Source organism: Rhinolophus ferrumequinum, chromosome 21 (assembly GCF_004115265.2).
Source record: "Rhinolophus ferrumequinum isolate MPI-CBG mRhiFer1 chromosome 21, mRhiFer1_v1.p, whole genome shotgun sequence".
Taxonomy (NCBI): domain Eukaryota; kingdom Metazoa; phylum Chordata; class Mammalia; order Chiroptera; family Rhinolophidae; genus Rhinolophus; species Rhinolophus ferrumequinum.
Window position 1 is genome coordinate 26,939,812 of NC_046304.1, and position 15,187 is coordinate 26,954,998.

General features: G+C 38.0%; 2 protein-coding genes across 3 annotated transcripts in view; one reads left to right on the forward strand and one right to left on the reverse strand.

Annotated features, from left to right (window-relative positions):
• Positions 1-15,187, forward strand: part of TRIM37 (tripartite motif containing 37) — a 164,403-nt gene that overhangs the window by 100,963 nt on the left and 48,253 nt on the right. The gene's annotated exons all lie outside the window — the stretch shown is intronic.
• The window catches only part of PPM1E (protein phosphatase, Mg2+/Mn2+ dependent 1E), a 128,241-nt gene that overhangs the window by 11,834 nt on the left and 101,220 nt on the right, over positions 1-15,187 (reverse strand). Inside the window, exons 2-4 of the mRNA XM_033091892.1 lie at positions 9,974-10,092; positions 5,070-5,269; positions 1,760-1,948 (exon numbers count right to left, since the gene is read on the reverse strand). Coding sequence (XP_032947783.1) covers positions 1,760-1,948; positions 5,070-5,269; positions 9,974-10,092 — 508 coding nt within the window. The remainder of the gene's footprint in view (positions 1-1,759; positions 1,949-5,069; positions 5,270-9,973; positions 10,093-15,187) is intronic.

Here is a 15,187-nt window from a genome sequence, read left to right on the forward strand (position 1 = left end):
CTTTGCTTTTGGAACATTGCATAAAGAACTAACAGCCTGGAATTTCACTCCAATAGCCCAGTACCACTGCATTTGATACTAATATACTTAGATGATGTCTCCATTTGACATGAGTCACCAGCAAATGAGCATGACTTTCTGTTACTAAGGACTTAGCCTAAATTAGAACCAATGCTTCGAGGGTAGTAAAAGGCCCCTTGTAGCCAATGAGAAAAACAACTTCTCATTTTCCCTGTATAGGGATAGTTTGTTATAAATCCTCACCCACCAATAAAATGTCTTCCCACACAGACTGTTCAGAAACTCAGCCCCCTGGAACACATGATAAAGACTCTTCAGTGCATATGCCCTGGAGAGAACAGGAGGCAGGGCTGCTACAGAACAGGAATAGCTACTTTTCTTCCCAGCAGTTAGCAGCACATGGAAGCACAAGGAGGAAAGTAACTGCTGAGACAAACCTAAATTATTCAAGAGAACTATTGGCAGGACTGAGGGACACTAGGATCACTGGCAAAGCAAAGGAGGTGACATGGTCAGAAAAGCCTTAATTTTGAGGACACAGGAAAAGGGATAGAGGATGAAGAAGACACGTGATTCTCTTAGTTTCACGTTGGTGATTACAGGTCACCTCTCGGGCCAGCTCTTGTCCTCAGAATGATGACAGCCAGCAGCTCCATGGCAGATGGCCAAGCAGTGCTGGCCCTCAAGAGACTGGAAGGTCTGACGTAAAAATTGTATTTTGTTTTCTAGCCCCACCTCTATATGTAGACCTTCGTGGTTTCTGTTGTTGGATTTGCATATTAATCTAAACGTGGGGTGCAGATGGGGAGATATGGAATATTTCTCTTGCTTAATACCAAATAGTTCTGAATTATTGTTTCATTAATTCTAAGCCCCATTACTACATAACTATGAGATAAAAAGAATGGATTAAAATGATTACCCTGTCCTCTCCCAAGTCCTTTTCAAAAGAGTTAATGTTTCGGTCATAGCAGAGGAGTCTGATTTTCTGTATGTATATAATTCTGTAATTATTCTTAAAAATTAAAAATTATTCTCTTTCTATTGGCCCCCAGTTAGAAATGAATATAGAGTACTATAATTATGTACCAATACCCAGAATGATAATTAGATTAAAATTTTTACTTCTAGATCTTCATATAGAACTCCTGTCATTCATTCAAAGTGAAAACCTTAAGTCTGATTAACCTTAAGAAATTAGGACATGAGCTTGGACTTTTCTTCCTGTTAAAAGAAAATCATTTCAGGGATCATCTAAGGATTCACTCTCTCCAAGCAAATTTTCCCTCAAGAGAGAGACAGAAAAACACTGCCAACCATTTAGAACTAAATGTATGGGAGTAATCCCAGCTTCTGTTTCTTTTTTAGACCATTGTTTTAATCACCATATTCAGATTTTATCACCAGAAATCTGCTTAGAGAGATGGTCCTGGTGTGAACCTGACAGGCAATGGTAAATGAGCAAGATGAAACTCACCTGCCAGATCCATCAGTGCATTGCCTTTCTAGAAAATTATTTATAGCTTAGGAGTTCCTATACTGTACATCCTATCACACCACCCAAACTCTTCCTGAAAACAGAATTAGAACTACAACAGAATCCAGTACTGGGTCAAGAATACAGTTTGGAAGAGAACTTTAATTAATGCCTGCCCAAAATAGCCCTTTAACCACAGATCACGGCGCGCTCCGCCAGTGCATTCATGGCTACAATTCATGAGGAAATGAAAACGCATACCTCCCTGGCTGCTTTCTGCACAAAGCGCTCATCAGTGACCCGGAAGGCCCGGCACAGGGCCTCAGCAGGGTCGTGGGGGAACATCTCCTGGCGTACTAAGTTAACGTGCAGGTGAACGGAGGCATAGATAGCAGCATCCACTCCCCCATGGCCATCAAACACGGCAAAGTAAGCTTGTTCTTCCTGGTCCTGTCCACAGAAGCAGAAACAGTTACGGGAGTTCGGCATAGCATGATGCAAATGAGCCAGTGCCTGTGCTGCAGTCCATCCTCCTCCACTGCATTTGTCACCCAGAGAGTGAGACTAAATCTTTCCCTTTTCTGACGTGCCTCATCAGCTGCTAAAATACCTGCAATACTAGGACACCTGTTTACACACCAGAACACGAACACCTCATGCCCAAGAAGCTCAGGCTGAGATGCCCTCTCTGAAAGCTGTTGTCTTGTACCATGGAAACCGCCCACATACATTTGCTTCAAAATTGCTGCTACAATTTTGAGGGGAGAGGGAGAAAAGAGAAATTAGGAGCAATTGAACAACAGTTGTTATGGATTGAGTATTTTTTTCCAAAAAAAGTATTTTAGTAAAATTAGAAACGGAGAACAAAAGGAAATAATTGGCCTTCCAGCACAAGGCCAATTGTGTCAGGTTATTTAAAATACAGAGCGATCATGAAAACGTACCCATACTTCTGAACTGTAATATCTCCTTCATAAGTTATTCATGGTCACATTGAATCCTCACCGTAAATAACAGTCTCAACTGGTTAGCAAAACTTGAACCCCATCAGATGTTCAAATGCCCTGAACCACTTTACGTTGTCCCTCATCCAGATTTAGCTTCCCATTTCCTTGCCCACCCACTGCCTGAAGTTCTAAAACAACTGCCAGAAGGGTCTTCCAAACCTGTGCTCTGTCCTGATAAAGGAAGCCTAATCACAAGATTACATTAAAACCATCAGTAGTTTGCTTCTTCACTTTCCGCTTAAGTGTTTAAATCACAGAGCTAACTCACGGAGGAGACCTGTAGCTCACTGAACTCTCACCGAGTCCTGGACTCCCTTTAGGCAACTAGGGAATGACTTTGTCTTTGACATTCGTTAGACTCTAGGAGCTCAGATGAGTCCAGGTCCTGTCATTCACAGTAAATCAAACGTACAAAATAAATCATACAATCTTCATGTGCTTGTTTTCCCTTCTGTTAGGTAGCGATGAGTTACTATCTCATGGGGACTTGGTAGGACTACTAAAACAACAGGTATATTTGTGCTTTGAAAAAGTTCTTTTAAAGGGTATATACTACATTTACAAAAGTACTACATATAAATGTCCATAGAGTAATGATAATATCCAAATATTATGAAATCTATATCTAATCTATAACTAGTTAATTCAGCAATTTAATCAACACCATCTATATATAATGCCATCAGAGATTAACTGATTAAAGTATCTAGAAAAAAGTCCTGACATTTAGAATTTCTTCTGGATTGAAGTAGTACTCATTTTTAAACAACTCAATTGGCAGAACAAGGATAAAATTGAAAAACAGCATATACAAGCAGTTTTTAAATGATGAGTAAGCTGTTGTGGGATTATCAAAAAAGGGAGGGGGTAATATCTCTGGGGGGGTGTGAATATAACTAAACAATGTGAGATTGGTGGGGAGATTTCTTAATATAGCATCAGAAGAAACAGAAGGGAGCCAAATGGATCTCTTTAAATAGTATAGCTTCTTAAATTAAAAAAAATACGTTTTCCCTGTTATAAATATAATGTATGCGTGTTTGGACAAATAAAGAAATGTAAAGAAGTCAATTATAATCCCACCCTCCACAGACAACCAGTCATTTTTCTATACATACAGATTTTTAAATAAAATTAGGATCATACTGTACACAGAATTTATATCCTGCTTCTTGTCATTTATTACATTAGCATTTCCCCTATGTCATTAAGTATTACCCAAAGACATAATTTTAAATGGGTATGTACCATACATCTTAATGAGCATATCGTAGTTACCATTCCCTATATATAATGATTTAGATTTCTAATTTTTTATTACTAACAATGTTGTGTAAAATATTTATGTCACACAAAACATATAGGTAAGACTTTTCTGCATTTCTGTTTCTTATAAAATTAAAAGTGAAGTTACCAGATCAAGGGGTGTGTCCATTTACAAGGTTCTAAGTATGTGTTGCCAAATTGCCCTCAAAGCCTGTTTCACTATAGCCAGGTGCTCCTTTCTGAATTAGGCCTCTCGACTGATTTTGAGGCAAAAATGAAAACCAACCAAGTCAACAAATGGCCATGATGCCCTCAAATCTGAGTATAATCTTCAAATGGGTGTAGTGATATAAGGATTATCACCTAACAGCCTTTTGGGTGACATTTGCGTGGGCAAGATAACATTTGGAAACAAAGATATCACCTGATCTATCTTTGTAAAATAATCGCCAACTACCAACCCCCCATCACTGCTTATCAGACCTTAACAGTCAGCTAAAATTGAAATTTAGCTGTTAAATAAAGGAAATACTGTGCTCTGTAGAAATTACTGCATTGTAATTTTTAAGTTATGGACTTGAGTGAAGCGGCAAGTGACAGGCAAAGGAAACAAACCTACCTCTGTTTGCATTAACATAATACGCTTAATAGAAAGAAAAGAGGATGATAACAAGAAAATGGTTATTAAGTTGACAAGGCTCATATGATCCAATTTGTCAGTCACAGAGATTCATGAAATGCAATTCCAGCTGCTTTCCTATCTCAAAAACCAAGACATTAAAAAAAAAACCACACAGGAACCCAGAAAACTGTCTCAGTCTCAGATTCATTCTTTTATGTTTCTGTTTTGTGTTGGTTGCTTCAGCAGCATAGAAATGTGGGAATTTCATAAATACCATTTGATTATACTATCAAAGTAGTTTCCTTTAAAAAAACAGCTTTGTTAAGATACAACAGGTTTCTTCTTGGCTTGTGTATTTATAGAATAGCTCTGGAAAGTTACACAAGAAACTGGTAATTCCCTTGCCCTCATGGAGGGCAACGGAGTGAGAGACAAGGGTGAGAGAGATTTTATTTTCCAGTTCTAAACCACGTGAACACATTACCTATGCAAATAACAGACAGGTTCCTTTCCTGTTGTCTGATCACACACACCTGTGCCACCGTGCCCTGAAGTCCCATTCCAGCCTATCCGAACTGCTGGAAGTACACTACAAGTTCTCCTGTTAGCAAACAGGACCAGGAAGGTGTTGGTTTTGCTTTTTAAATCTCATTGACTCTTCAGAAGTGCCCTTTACCTCTAGGTTGAAGAGCATATTAAAGTCAGGAATGCAGACATGTTTGTCCTCCATTTTCCTGCGCATGTTTTTGATGGCATGGATGGATGTCTCGTAATAAAGCTGGGGTCTCCTGCGGAGAGGGAAGTCTTTCACCCAGCTGCAGCAAATCTCGTGCAGTTTGCTGAACACAGAACGGGCCAATTTCACTGTCTCAATCTCTGAAAGAAACACAGAACCCCCAATGAAGAGCCTTGTAAAAACTGCTTTTCACTTGCACGATTGGTAAAGACAGAAGTAGGTCACATTAGTCAAGCTCCTTCTTAAAGGAAGAAATTCCCCCTTCTCAAGAGAAATGAAATGTTGATTCTGGAGAGAGAAAATGACAACCTATCTAACAGAAAAATCATCAGCCAGCAGCTGCAACTTAGATAATCCTTATGTCCTAAGGAGAAAAACCTTCGGTCAGGGCTGGATTTCTTTTCGCCTGTGAGGTGCTCAGGCCACTGCTATCTAGTTCAGAGTGCTGATTCCCTTCTGGTTGGCGGCCATGGTTACTGGGAGAGCCAGCCCCCTATGCTTGGAATGAATGAAATATGAACAGTGGTTATCCAGTTAATTGGAATATGAAAGGCCTATGAAAAAAGATCATTTATTTACAAACTACAGGAATAAGAAGAGTTTGCCTTGATTACACATTTGTCTTTGTCTTGCTTTCTTTCTGACCTCTTTACCTCCTCCGAGTTTCCCAACTTTTCTTTCCCATAAGTGATCATAATTTGGAGGTAAATTTTATTTGATGTACTTTTAATTAATGTTTTAGGCAGTAACTTAGTTTAGCAAATGGGTTAAGAGTTTTATATTTCTCTAAGGAAAACAAGTACTTAAATTCTATGTGTGTAACCCTATATAGAAAAAAAAGATGGCAATCAGAGGATTCTTTACCCTAGACTATTTAAATCTGCTACATGACCTGTTAAGTGGAGTAGCCTGGGTGACTTCTGGGGCTGACTTGCATCCATCAGTGGATGGACAGATGTGAAAGCCTTTTAAGCAACACTAAATAGTACCGACCAGACTATCATCTCCAGTCAAGTTGTCCTCTACTCAAGTTGCAGCTAGTGAAATATCCAAAGGGAGATTATGTTTTCTTAGGACGGTATTTAGAGGTTCCTCCTACATCCCAGGTAAAAAAAAATTAGAACTTTTTAAAACTTTACTAAATCAGATATAGCATGACAGCCTGAGAAAATGTGTGCCAGATGGGAAATGGCTTTGCGTGCCCCTTCTGATCTAGAACACAAATCTCAAAGAAGAGAATGTGTTCTAGAACAGCCTGGGAACTTAGATTCTCATTTTATATTCCTCGCCCTGCCATTGCCTTAATTTGTGACTACATTTATCTGTTTTCTTATTCAAAATTCTTTTTAAAATGACTATGTTCAGAAAACTGATCTCAAGGTTTTTGTTGCTTTTTTTCTCATTAACAGGGCAGTAAACCATGTTTTGTGGCTTTGTCCCCTTGACATTTTTATATAACTAAAAATCAAGGATATATTTGAAAAAGTTCAAAGAGCAAATAAAACCTGAGGAGGTGTGTATAAGAGGGAAACTGAGGCCAATAAACCACCCAACATTTTGATTGTTTTGAGCAATTCCAGTCTTTGTTTTAAAGCATCAGTTACCAGAGACTGCCTCTTTCAGCCAGCAATTACCTGTTTGTATCACTCCACCCCTATGGTCTCTGCAGCAGTAGAGTCACCCAAATGTAGACCCTGCATTTGTCTGCATTTGACTCAATCACAACAGAGGACTGCAAAACAATAAGTGAATTCAGAAACTCTTGAGGGAGAATGGGGTGGGGTGAAACAACTGATACTATCAGGATAGTTCCTAGATTTCTAGATAATAATATAAACCACTGTATCATTCTGTGGTTTGTATGTTACTCTTAGTATATAGACCTGGACTGTCCAATAAGGTAGCTTCCTAGCTTTAGTGTGTTATTTGCCACCCAACAAACATTCTTCTTTCTACCGGGAACATTCCTTCTCTACTCTCAGTCCCATGTGCATCTAGGAGTAAAACATGATTTAGGTCTGGCCAATTAAGAGAATCACACCCCTCTGGCCATAGTGATTGGTTCGGGAATGGGAAATAATCCAAGCTGGGCTGATCGGAGTAAAACCTGTGACTTATATAAGAGCAATGGAGTAAAGTTACTAATTTTCCCACTTGATTTGAACCTGAGCAGCTGAAGAGCTGGCATTCCTAGCAGTCATTCTGCCACCACTTGGAGCCTGAAAATAAAATCAAAATGAAAAAGAGAGTCAGAGCAATACCAGTTTCTGATGACATGTGAATCCTTGAATCTAGCTGTGTAGTTCTTACCTTGAAGGGTAGCCAATAAATACTGTTTTGCTGAAGCCAGTTTGAGTTGTGTTGGTGGTCACTTTGCAACCAAATAATTCTTCAGTAAACATCAAGCATAAATGCTAGATTTTGGGTTGAGCCAAATTTTGCCCTACAGTGTCCAACATGTATCCATCCAGTTCTACTTTATTAAGTATATGTTTAAAAATGAGGAATGTATGTTGAATTTTATCAAATGCTTCTTTGGGCATCTTTAGAGATTTTTCCGGTTTTTTTCTTTTGACCTATTAATATATAAATTATGTTAATTGATTTCCCAATATTTTTGTTTTGTTCACTGCTGTTTCCCCAGCATAGTGCTAAGTACATGGTAGACCCTCAATAAAATACTCATCAAATAAATTAATTGTTTTACTTAATGTACAAATATTTTAACCTAATATGTTTAATATTGATTACTAAGATTGATCTCATTTCATTTTTTAATTTTGTCTTAGACAAGTTTTGGTATCACTTTTGCTGTGCAAAATTTCCTTCTTTCTCCATGCAATTGAATAATTCATTCTAAAAAGCATCGGAATTGTCTATCTTTGATTCTTCACCTGTAGACTTATCTGCTCCCTGTCTCTTTGGAAAGGTAGCTCCTTAACAGTCTTCTCGATCTCTTTCTTCGTTAATTTGTGTTTTTCTAGAAAATACCCAGGTTTTCACATTTATTCACACAATGTTTAAAAAATTCTTTTAATTACCTTTGTATTAGTGATCATTTTCCCCTTGATTTTTAATTTTTACATTGGGATATTTCAACCTAAAATTGATTTTAGGTTGTCTAGACAGGAGTTACATCTGCTAAACTAAATTTGTACCAACAGATATGCAAGGTTGTTTAGCAAACACTCTGTTAGGGATGATGTAAACATGAAAAGAACTTGGAAGTTTTTTTTTAAAGACTGTTTTTGGAAACAACTAAAAGGAGACACAGAAGGCATTTCAGTGGGAACTTACTGCCTTTAAGCCAGTGACAGCAGGCCGTATTCAGTATGCTCATTTCCCTCTGACACATGGAGAAACACAATATGCCCTGTAGGGACGCTCCTCAGTGCCGTTCACACTGAGGGATTTGGGTTAAATAGATTAAGGACTTGCCAATAATTGAGAATTATAATAGACCATTCTGAATCACAGCAGTGGCATGGAGAAATTACTGGGTAATCTCTTGGACAAATATAAAATCAGAATGACCAATGATACCCACTAAAATAAAAACCCTTTATTTCACTTTTGCTATCTTATGGGGGTTCAGAAAATTCTTCCAAAGTAGGCATGTAGGACAATGTTTCAATCTTGCTACCTTAAGTATTCTTCTGCAGGGAGTGGTGTTGAACATTAGTGTGTAAATAATCGCTGCTTGAAATGGAAAAATAAAATTTAAAAGGGTGTGAAAAAAAAGGAAATTACTCAAAGTAGTAGTCCACCCCCTCACAGCTGTAAGTTACTCATCAGTCCTTAATGTCACTGTCCTGAGCTAGAGCTGAGTCAGCCATCAGCCTGGCTGCAGTGAAGCAGAATGTACTCTCCCTCATCTTTTCATTACAGGGCTTTTACTTCATGCATCAGTACCAGAGGAAAGACCAATGCTTTGTAGCAGGATTCCATCCAACTTGACTTTGGAATAATTTGTTTCCAAGTGAATCAATTACTCTCAGTAAAAACAAGCAGAATTCCTTCCTTGCCCATTTTCTGTCAAAAATGATCTAGAGACATAAAGGAAGAACAGGAATATTTGTATCTGCCTCAGATTCTCTGAAATCTAGCTACTCTAATTCATTAATAGATGCTTTGTTCCTTATGCACCATAATTCAAGGTAAACGCTTAAAATAGAACAAATAGAATGAAATATTAAAATTCCTTAAATAGTTTTAGTAGTAATTTCATATTTTTTGCAAAAAATTGGTATTTCTTTAGAGTATATCAAATATGTATAAGTCTAATACATTAATAAATATGCCTTCCTTAATAAATAAAACCTCATAATTTGCCTGGATAAAAGAAATACAATGATCCATGCAATTAAATCACATGTCTGACTGTCATAAAGTGCTCTATTTATTGGTTGATATAAAATTTAATATAATTGTTACAACTGATTTCTTGAATTTTTATATCTGATTTTTTACTTGGATTCTTAAAGGTAAGCTAAAAATTTTAAATACTTTTGCTTAAACTGTCTCCCCTCACTCGCTCATCTTTCCTGTTTTCTTCACATTTTTCACTTTACTTTTTCCATTTATCTAGATATTATTTATGATAACATCCTGTTATGATTATCTCTTGTTCCAATTACCTTCACATATTTTCAAAATATACTTGTATTTTTCTTTTTTCCTTTTATTGATAAGTTTGAAAAAACAATTTTTTTGCGTTTTTTTCTCTTGCTACCACCATAAAATCAGCCATAATTTGATTTTGTATTTTGCAGACATTTTCTGTGTGTCATTACCCATGAGTAGATTTTTATATTTTCAAACAAATGATATAGAAAGGTGCTCACCTACAGTCCCTTCTGTGCCATCCGTTTCCTTGGGGATATAGTGTGCAGAAAGATCACTCTGAAGGACTTCATCTGATGTGGCTCTGGCTAAAGCAGCAGCCAAAAAGGAAGGGCAGTTACTAGAAGAGAAAAATAAAAGGCTATTTCAGTAAGAATCAGGAAATAACACATTCAACATTATTATTATTAACATACTATCTCAAAACAAAATTATACCTTTAAACAATATTCAATACATTTATTGAGTGCATATTATCTGCTAGGCTTATATCACAGATATAGGCCCTAACCTAGTGGGGCATATAATCTATTTAGGAAGATAGATGATAAATAAGTAATCACATAGGATATAACAACATTGGGACAAGTTTTGTAAAGGAAACAAACAGGATACAATAATAGACAATAAGAGGGGGTAGGTACAGACTTAGAATGGTCAAGAATGCCACACCTTGAAGGATGAGAAAGCCTCAGGTATGTGGGGGTGGGAAGTTGGGAGAGAATGTTTCAGGCAGAGAAAATAGCATGTGTACAGACCCTTCTGAGAGCTCGGTATATTTGAGGAACTGAAAGAAGCCCAGAGAAGATGTAGTGGGTAAGGGAGAAAATGGCAGGGAATAAGTTCAGAGGAACAAGCAAAGGTCAGTTATATGGACCTTTTAGAGCATAGTAAGGAATTCAGGTCTTACTCAGTGCAGTGGGAAGTCACAAAAGACTAAGCAAGAGAATGCCATAACCAGACATTAATTAAAATATTACTTTGCTGTGTCAAAGGAAATTGGAAGGGAGCAAGAATGTAGGAGGGTGACCAATAAGGAAATTGTTGTAAAACAATGTAAAAAAGTATATTTTGGAGAAAGAAAATATAGAACTTGCTGATTATTGGATGTAGAGAGAGAGAGAATTAGGCTGCGTCCTGGGTTTGGGGTTTGGTCTGAGCAACTAACTAGGTGAGTGGTGGCATCATTCACCTAGATGGAGAAACCAGGAAAAGAACAGGTTTGTGGAGGAAAAGGGGTTACGTAGAAAACAAGAATGCATTTTAGTATGTTCAGTTGGAAATATCTGTGTGATATCCTAGTGCAGGTGTCCAATGGTTAATGAGATATTCGAGTGTGGAGCTCAGATTTTAGGAAATTTGGAAGTCATGAATTTATGGATGGTATTTAAAACTACAGAAACAGAATGGCTCTCAGAGGGAGAATATAAAAAGAATTGTTGTGAACCAGGGGCTTCTCTGTGTCTCCTGTTTTCCCCCTCCTGGAACAGGAAGCTAAGCTTATGCCTCACCATTGTATGTTGGGTAGTGGTGGGGAAGGGGGGAGATGATTTGGCTCTTTAGTCCCCAAGTTTTCAAATCAAGTGGAACTACATTCAAGGTGCTGTCGTCAAGAAATTGTACCCAAGGAATCTGCACCTGCACCTGGACCTGAGCTCAGTGAGATCCTGAACCTCAAGCTTGACCCAGATGCCATAAAGGGATGACACTGGGAGATTTGGGGACGAGGATATGAGTGTATTCTGCATGTGGGAAGGATGTGAACTGTGCGGCCAGAACAGACTGGCAGATTGTTTTTTCTAAAGGCCACAGCAATATTTCTGGTCCCATGTACCCTATAAGAACCTTACCATTCCACAGAAAGAAGCAATCTGTTTCCCCTTCTTTGAATGTGAGACTTTGATTTAAAAAAAAAAAAAAGACAAAAGTGATGCTGTGTGACTTCTGAACTTTGGTCATAAAAGACTACATGACTTTCCCCCTGGCCTTCTCTCTTCTTTTCCCTCTCCCCCCACCCCCCGGACATGGACGGGCTCATGTGGATGTGAACTGAGGCTCCCAGTCCGTATTATCAGCTGCCTGACATGTAACAGCACCAGCCTTCACATCATACCTGTCCTCAGCCTTAGTCTTTCAGCTGAGGGCACAGACTGAAAGACAGAAATGGAACAGAAATAAGCTGACCCTGCTTTGTCCAGTCTGAATTCCTGGCCCAAAGAAACTATGAACATAATAAATGATTGTTTTATGTTACTAAGTTTTGTGCTAATTTATTGCACAGTTATAGTAACTGGAAACTCAACATTTAAAAGCTTGGTAGAAGATAAGGAATCTGTAAGTACTGAAAAGAAATAGCAAGATAAGCGAAAGGAGAACCAAGAGAGTAGAATATTTGAAGGAGGGAATAGTCAACAACATCAATATTGCCGGAAGGTCAAATAAGGGGGGAAAATGGATATTGAATTTAATAACGTAAATCATCACTGACTGGGCACCAAGAAAATTCAATGAGGAAAGAACAGTCTATTCCACAAATGATGCTGGGACAATTGGATACCCACATGCAAAATAATCAAGTTAGACTCTTCTTAAACCACATACAAAAATTTACTCAAAATGGATCATAAACCTAAATGTAAAACTATAAAAATCTTAAAAGAAAACATAGAAGTAAAACCTCATGACCTTGAATTAAGGAAGGGGTTTCCTAAATATGACACTAAAAACACAAGCAACAAAATAAAAAAATTAAATTGGACTATGTAAAAATTAAAAACATGCCACATAATCCAGAAAATGAAAAGACAACTCAGAGAATGGTAGAAAATATTTGAAAATCATATAGCTGATGAGGGACTGGTATCTAGAACATATAAAGAACTCTTATAATTCAATAATAAAAAGACAACCCAGTTTAAAAATGGGCAAAGGATATATGAATAGGTATTTCTCCAAAGAAGACATACAACTGGCCAATACGCACAAGAAAAAATAACATCGTTAGTCATTAGGGAAAAGCTAATCAAAACCACAGTGAGATAACCACTTCACACCCAGTAGAATGACTATAATAAAAAAGAGGTAATAACAAGTATTGGTGACTAGTAGAAAAATTGGAACTCGCACATATTTCTGGTGGGAATATAAAATGGTGCAGCTGCTTTGGCAGTTCCTTAAAATGTTAAACACACAGTTGTTAGATGGCTCCGCCATTCCACTCACAGGTATATATCCAAGAGAAATAAAAACACAATCCACAGAAAAGCTCTTACAGGAATGTTCCTAACAGCCTTATTCACAATAGCCAAAACGTAGAAACCACCAAATGTCCATCAACTGCTACAGGCAAATAAAAGGCAGTATATTCATGCAATGGAATAGTATTCAGCCATAAAAGGAATGAAGTAGTGCTATATGCTACAGCATGGATGAACCTCTAAGACATGGTAAGCGACAGAAGCCAGTCGCAAAAGACCACAAATTGGATTCTATTTGTATGAAATGTCCAGAATAGGCAAATCTATGAAAGCAGAAAGTAGAGGAGTGGTGGTAGCTGAGGGCGGAGGGGTGAGGTGAGTAGAGAGGAACTGCCAATGGGTAGGGGGTTTCTTTCTAGGAGGATGACAATGTTCTAGATTGTAGTGGTGGGTAAACAATTTTGAATGCACTGAAACCACTGAATTGTACATGTACACTTTAAATGGGTAATTTTTATGGTATGTGAATTATATAAAACAAGGTGTTCTAAAAAGTCACTGACTTCGTCAAGAATTACTGAGTAGTGGAGGTGAAAATCAGATTAGAATGGTTTAGTAAGTGGGAGGCAAGGAGGTGTGGCAGTAACTGGAAGGGGACATGGGGACAGGGAAAGTTTGTTGCTGTTTTAGAATGGTGTAGAATCTGTACTAAATGAAATGATCTAGTAGAGAAAGATTGATAGATAATGCAGGAGAGAGGAGAAGACCAAAGGAACTAAGTTCTTGAGAAGGCAAAGAGGGATGAGATCCAATCTATATATGGAAATACTGAGCCCTGCTAGGATGAGGCACGTTTCCTTAGTTGGAAAACGAAGGAAGAAAATGGGTACAGATGCAGGTAGGTTTCTAGATTTCTTAGGAAAATAAGGGAGTTCCAATCTGATGGTTTGATTCAACAATAACTTACTGAGACTGTTCCAGGCACTGTTCTAGTGCACAGGATATATAAGCCCCAAAAGAGACAAAGACCCCTGACTTTGGAGCTTACATTTCAGAAAATGGCTTCTCAATGAAGTATGAGGCTAGATCAGTACCGTGTATCCCCGAAAAGAAGACCTAACCGGAAAATAAGCCCTAGCATGATTTTTCAGGATGACATCCCCTGAACAGCCCTAATGCGTCTTTTGGAGCAAAAATTAATATAAGACCTGGTCCTATTTTCAGGGAAACACGGTAGTTCTCAAACTTTTGCATGCATCAGAATCACCCGCAGGCTTGTTAAAACTCAGATTGCTGGATCCCATCCCCGGAGTTTCTGACTCAGTAGGCCTGGAGTAGGGCCCAAGAACGTTCATTTCTAACTGAGTTCCCATATGATGTTCATGCTGCTTTCTGGTGTGGGGACCACATGTGGAGAACCACTGGGTTAGATCATCAACTGGGTGGTGAGGGGAGAAAGCACATGGGAGCGGAGGGGTGAAGAGAAAGTAGATATGAAATAGTCATAGCAGAGAGCAGTAGGACTGTCAGGGCCGACATTGGAACTTGGAGACAATTTTTAAGTGAAACCAGTCATTCTGGTTGTATGATCTTCTCCATCTGTGTTCATGTGCTGGAACATGGAAAAAGAATAATCTAGTTCATCAAGATTTGGTGTTTTGCAAGGTAAGTACTATAAAGTGAAGAAGAGACATGGGAATTGAGTATTTTTAAGGATAGGATTACAATGTTCGACCATAGACTGTTGGCTAAGAAAGAACAGACATGAGTTGCAAATCAGTGTGGTCTAAATGTAATTAAAGAACTGTAGCGGGAGTGCTTGAGCACATAACCTAGAAGGACAGAATGTTCTAGTCTGAGAACAGAATGCTTGTCTGTATGATTTTGGAGCTGGTGCAATTTTTGTGATAACAAGGTTTAGGGGTGGCCAAGAAGAGAGTGGTTTAGAAACAGAATGGCAATGTTTACATTCTAAGTCCCTAAGGGGGAAAAAGTCTTGGAAAATTCTCTTTATTCATCAGTATTTTTCAAATTGTAGGTTATGACCCATTAGTGGGTAATAAAATCAAGTTATGAACTGTGACCAGCATTTTCTTGAAAAGAAAATAGGGTACCTGAGGTAAGGCAAAGGATTCCAGAGATATATATATATATATACACACACACATATATATATATATATATGTAAGTATATACTGAATCCTGATTATAATGAAAAATTTTTTTGAAAGCTACTGC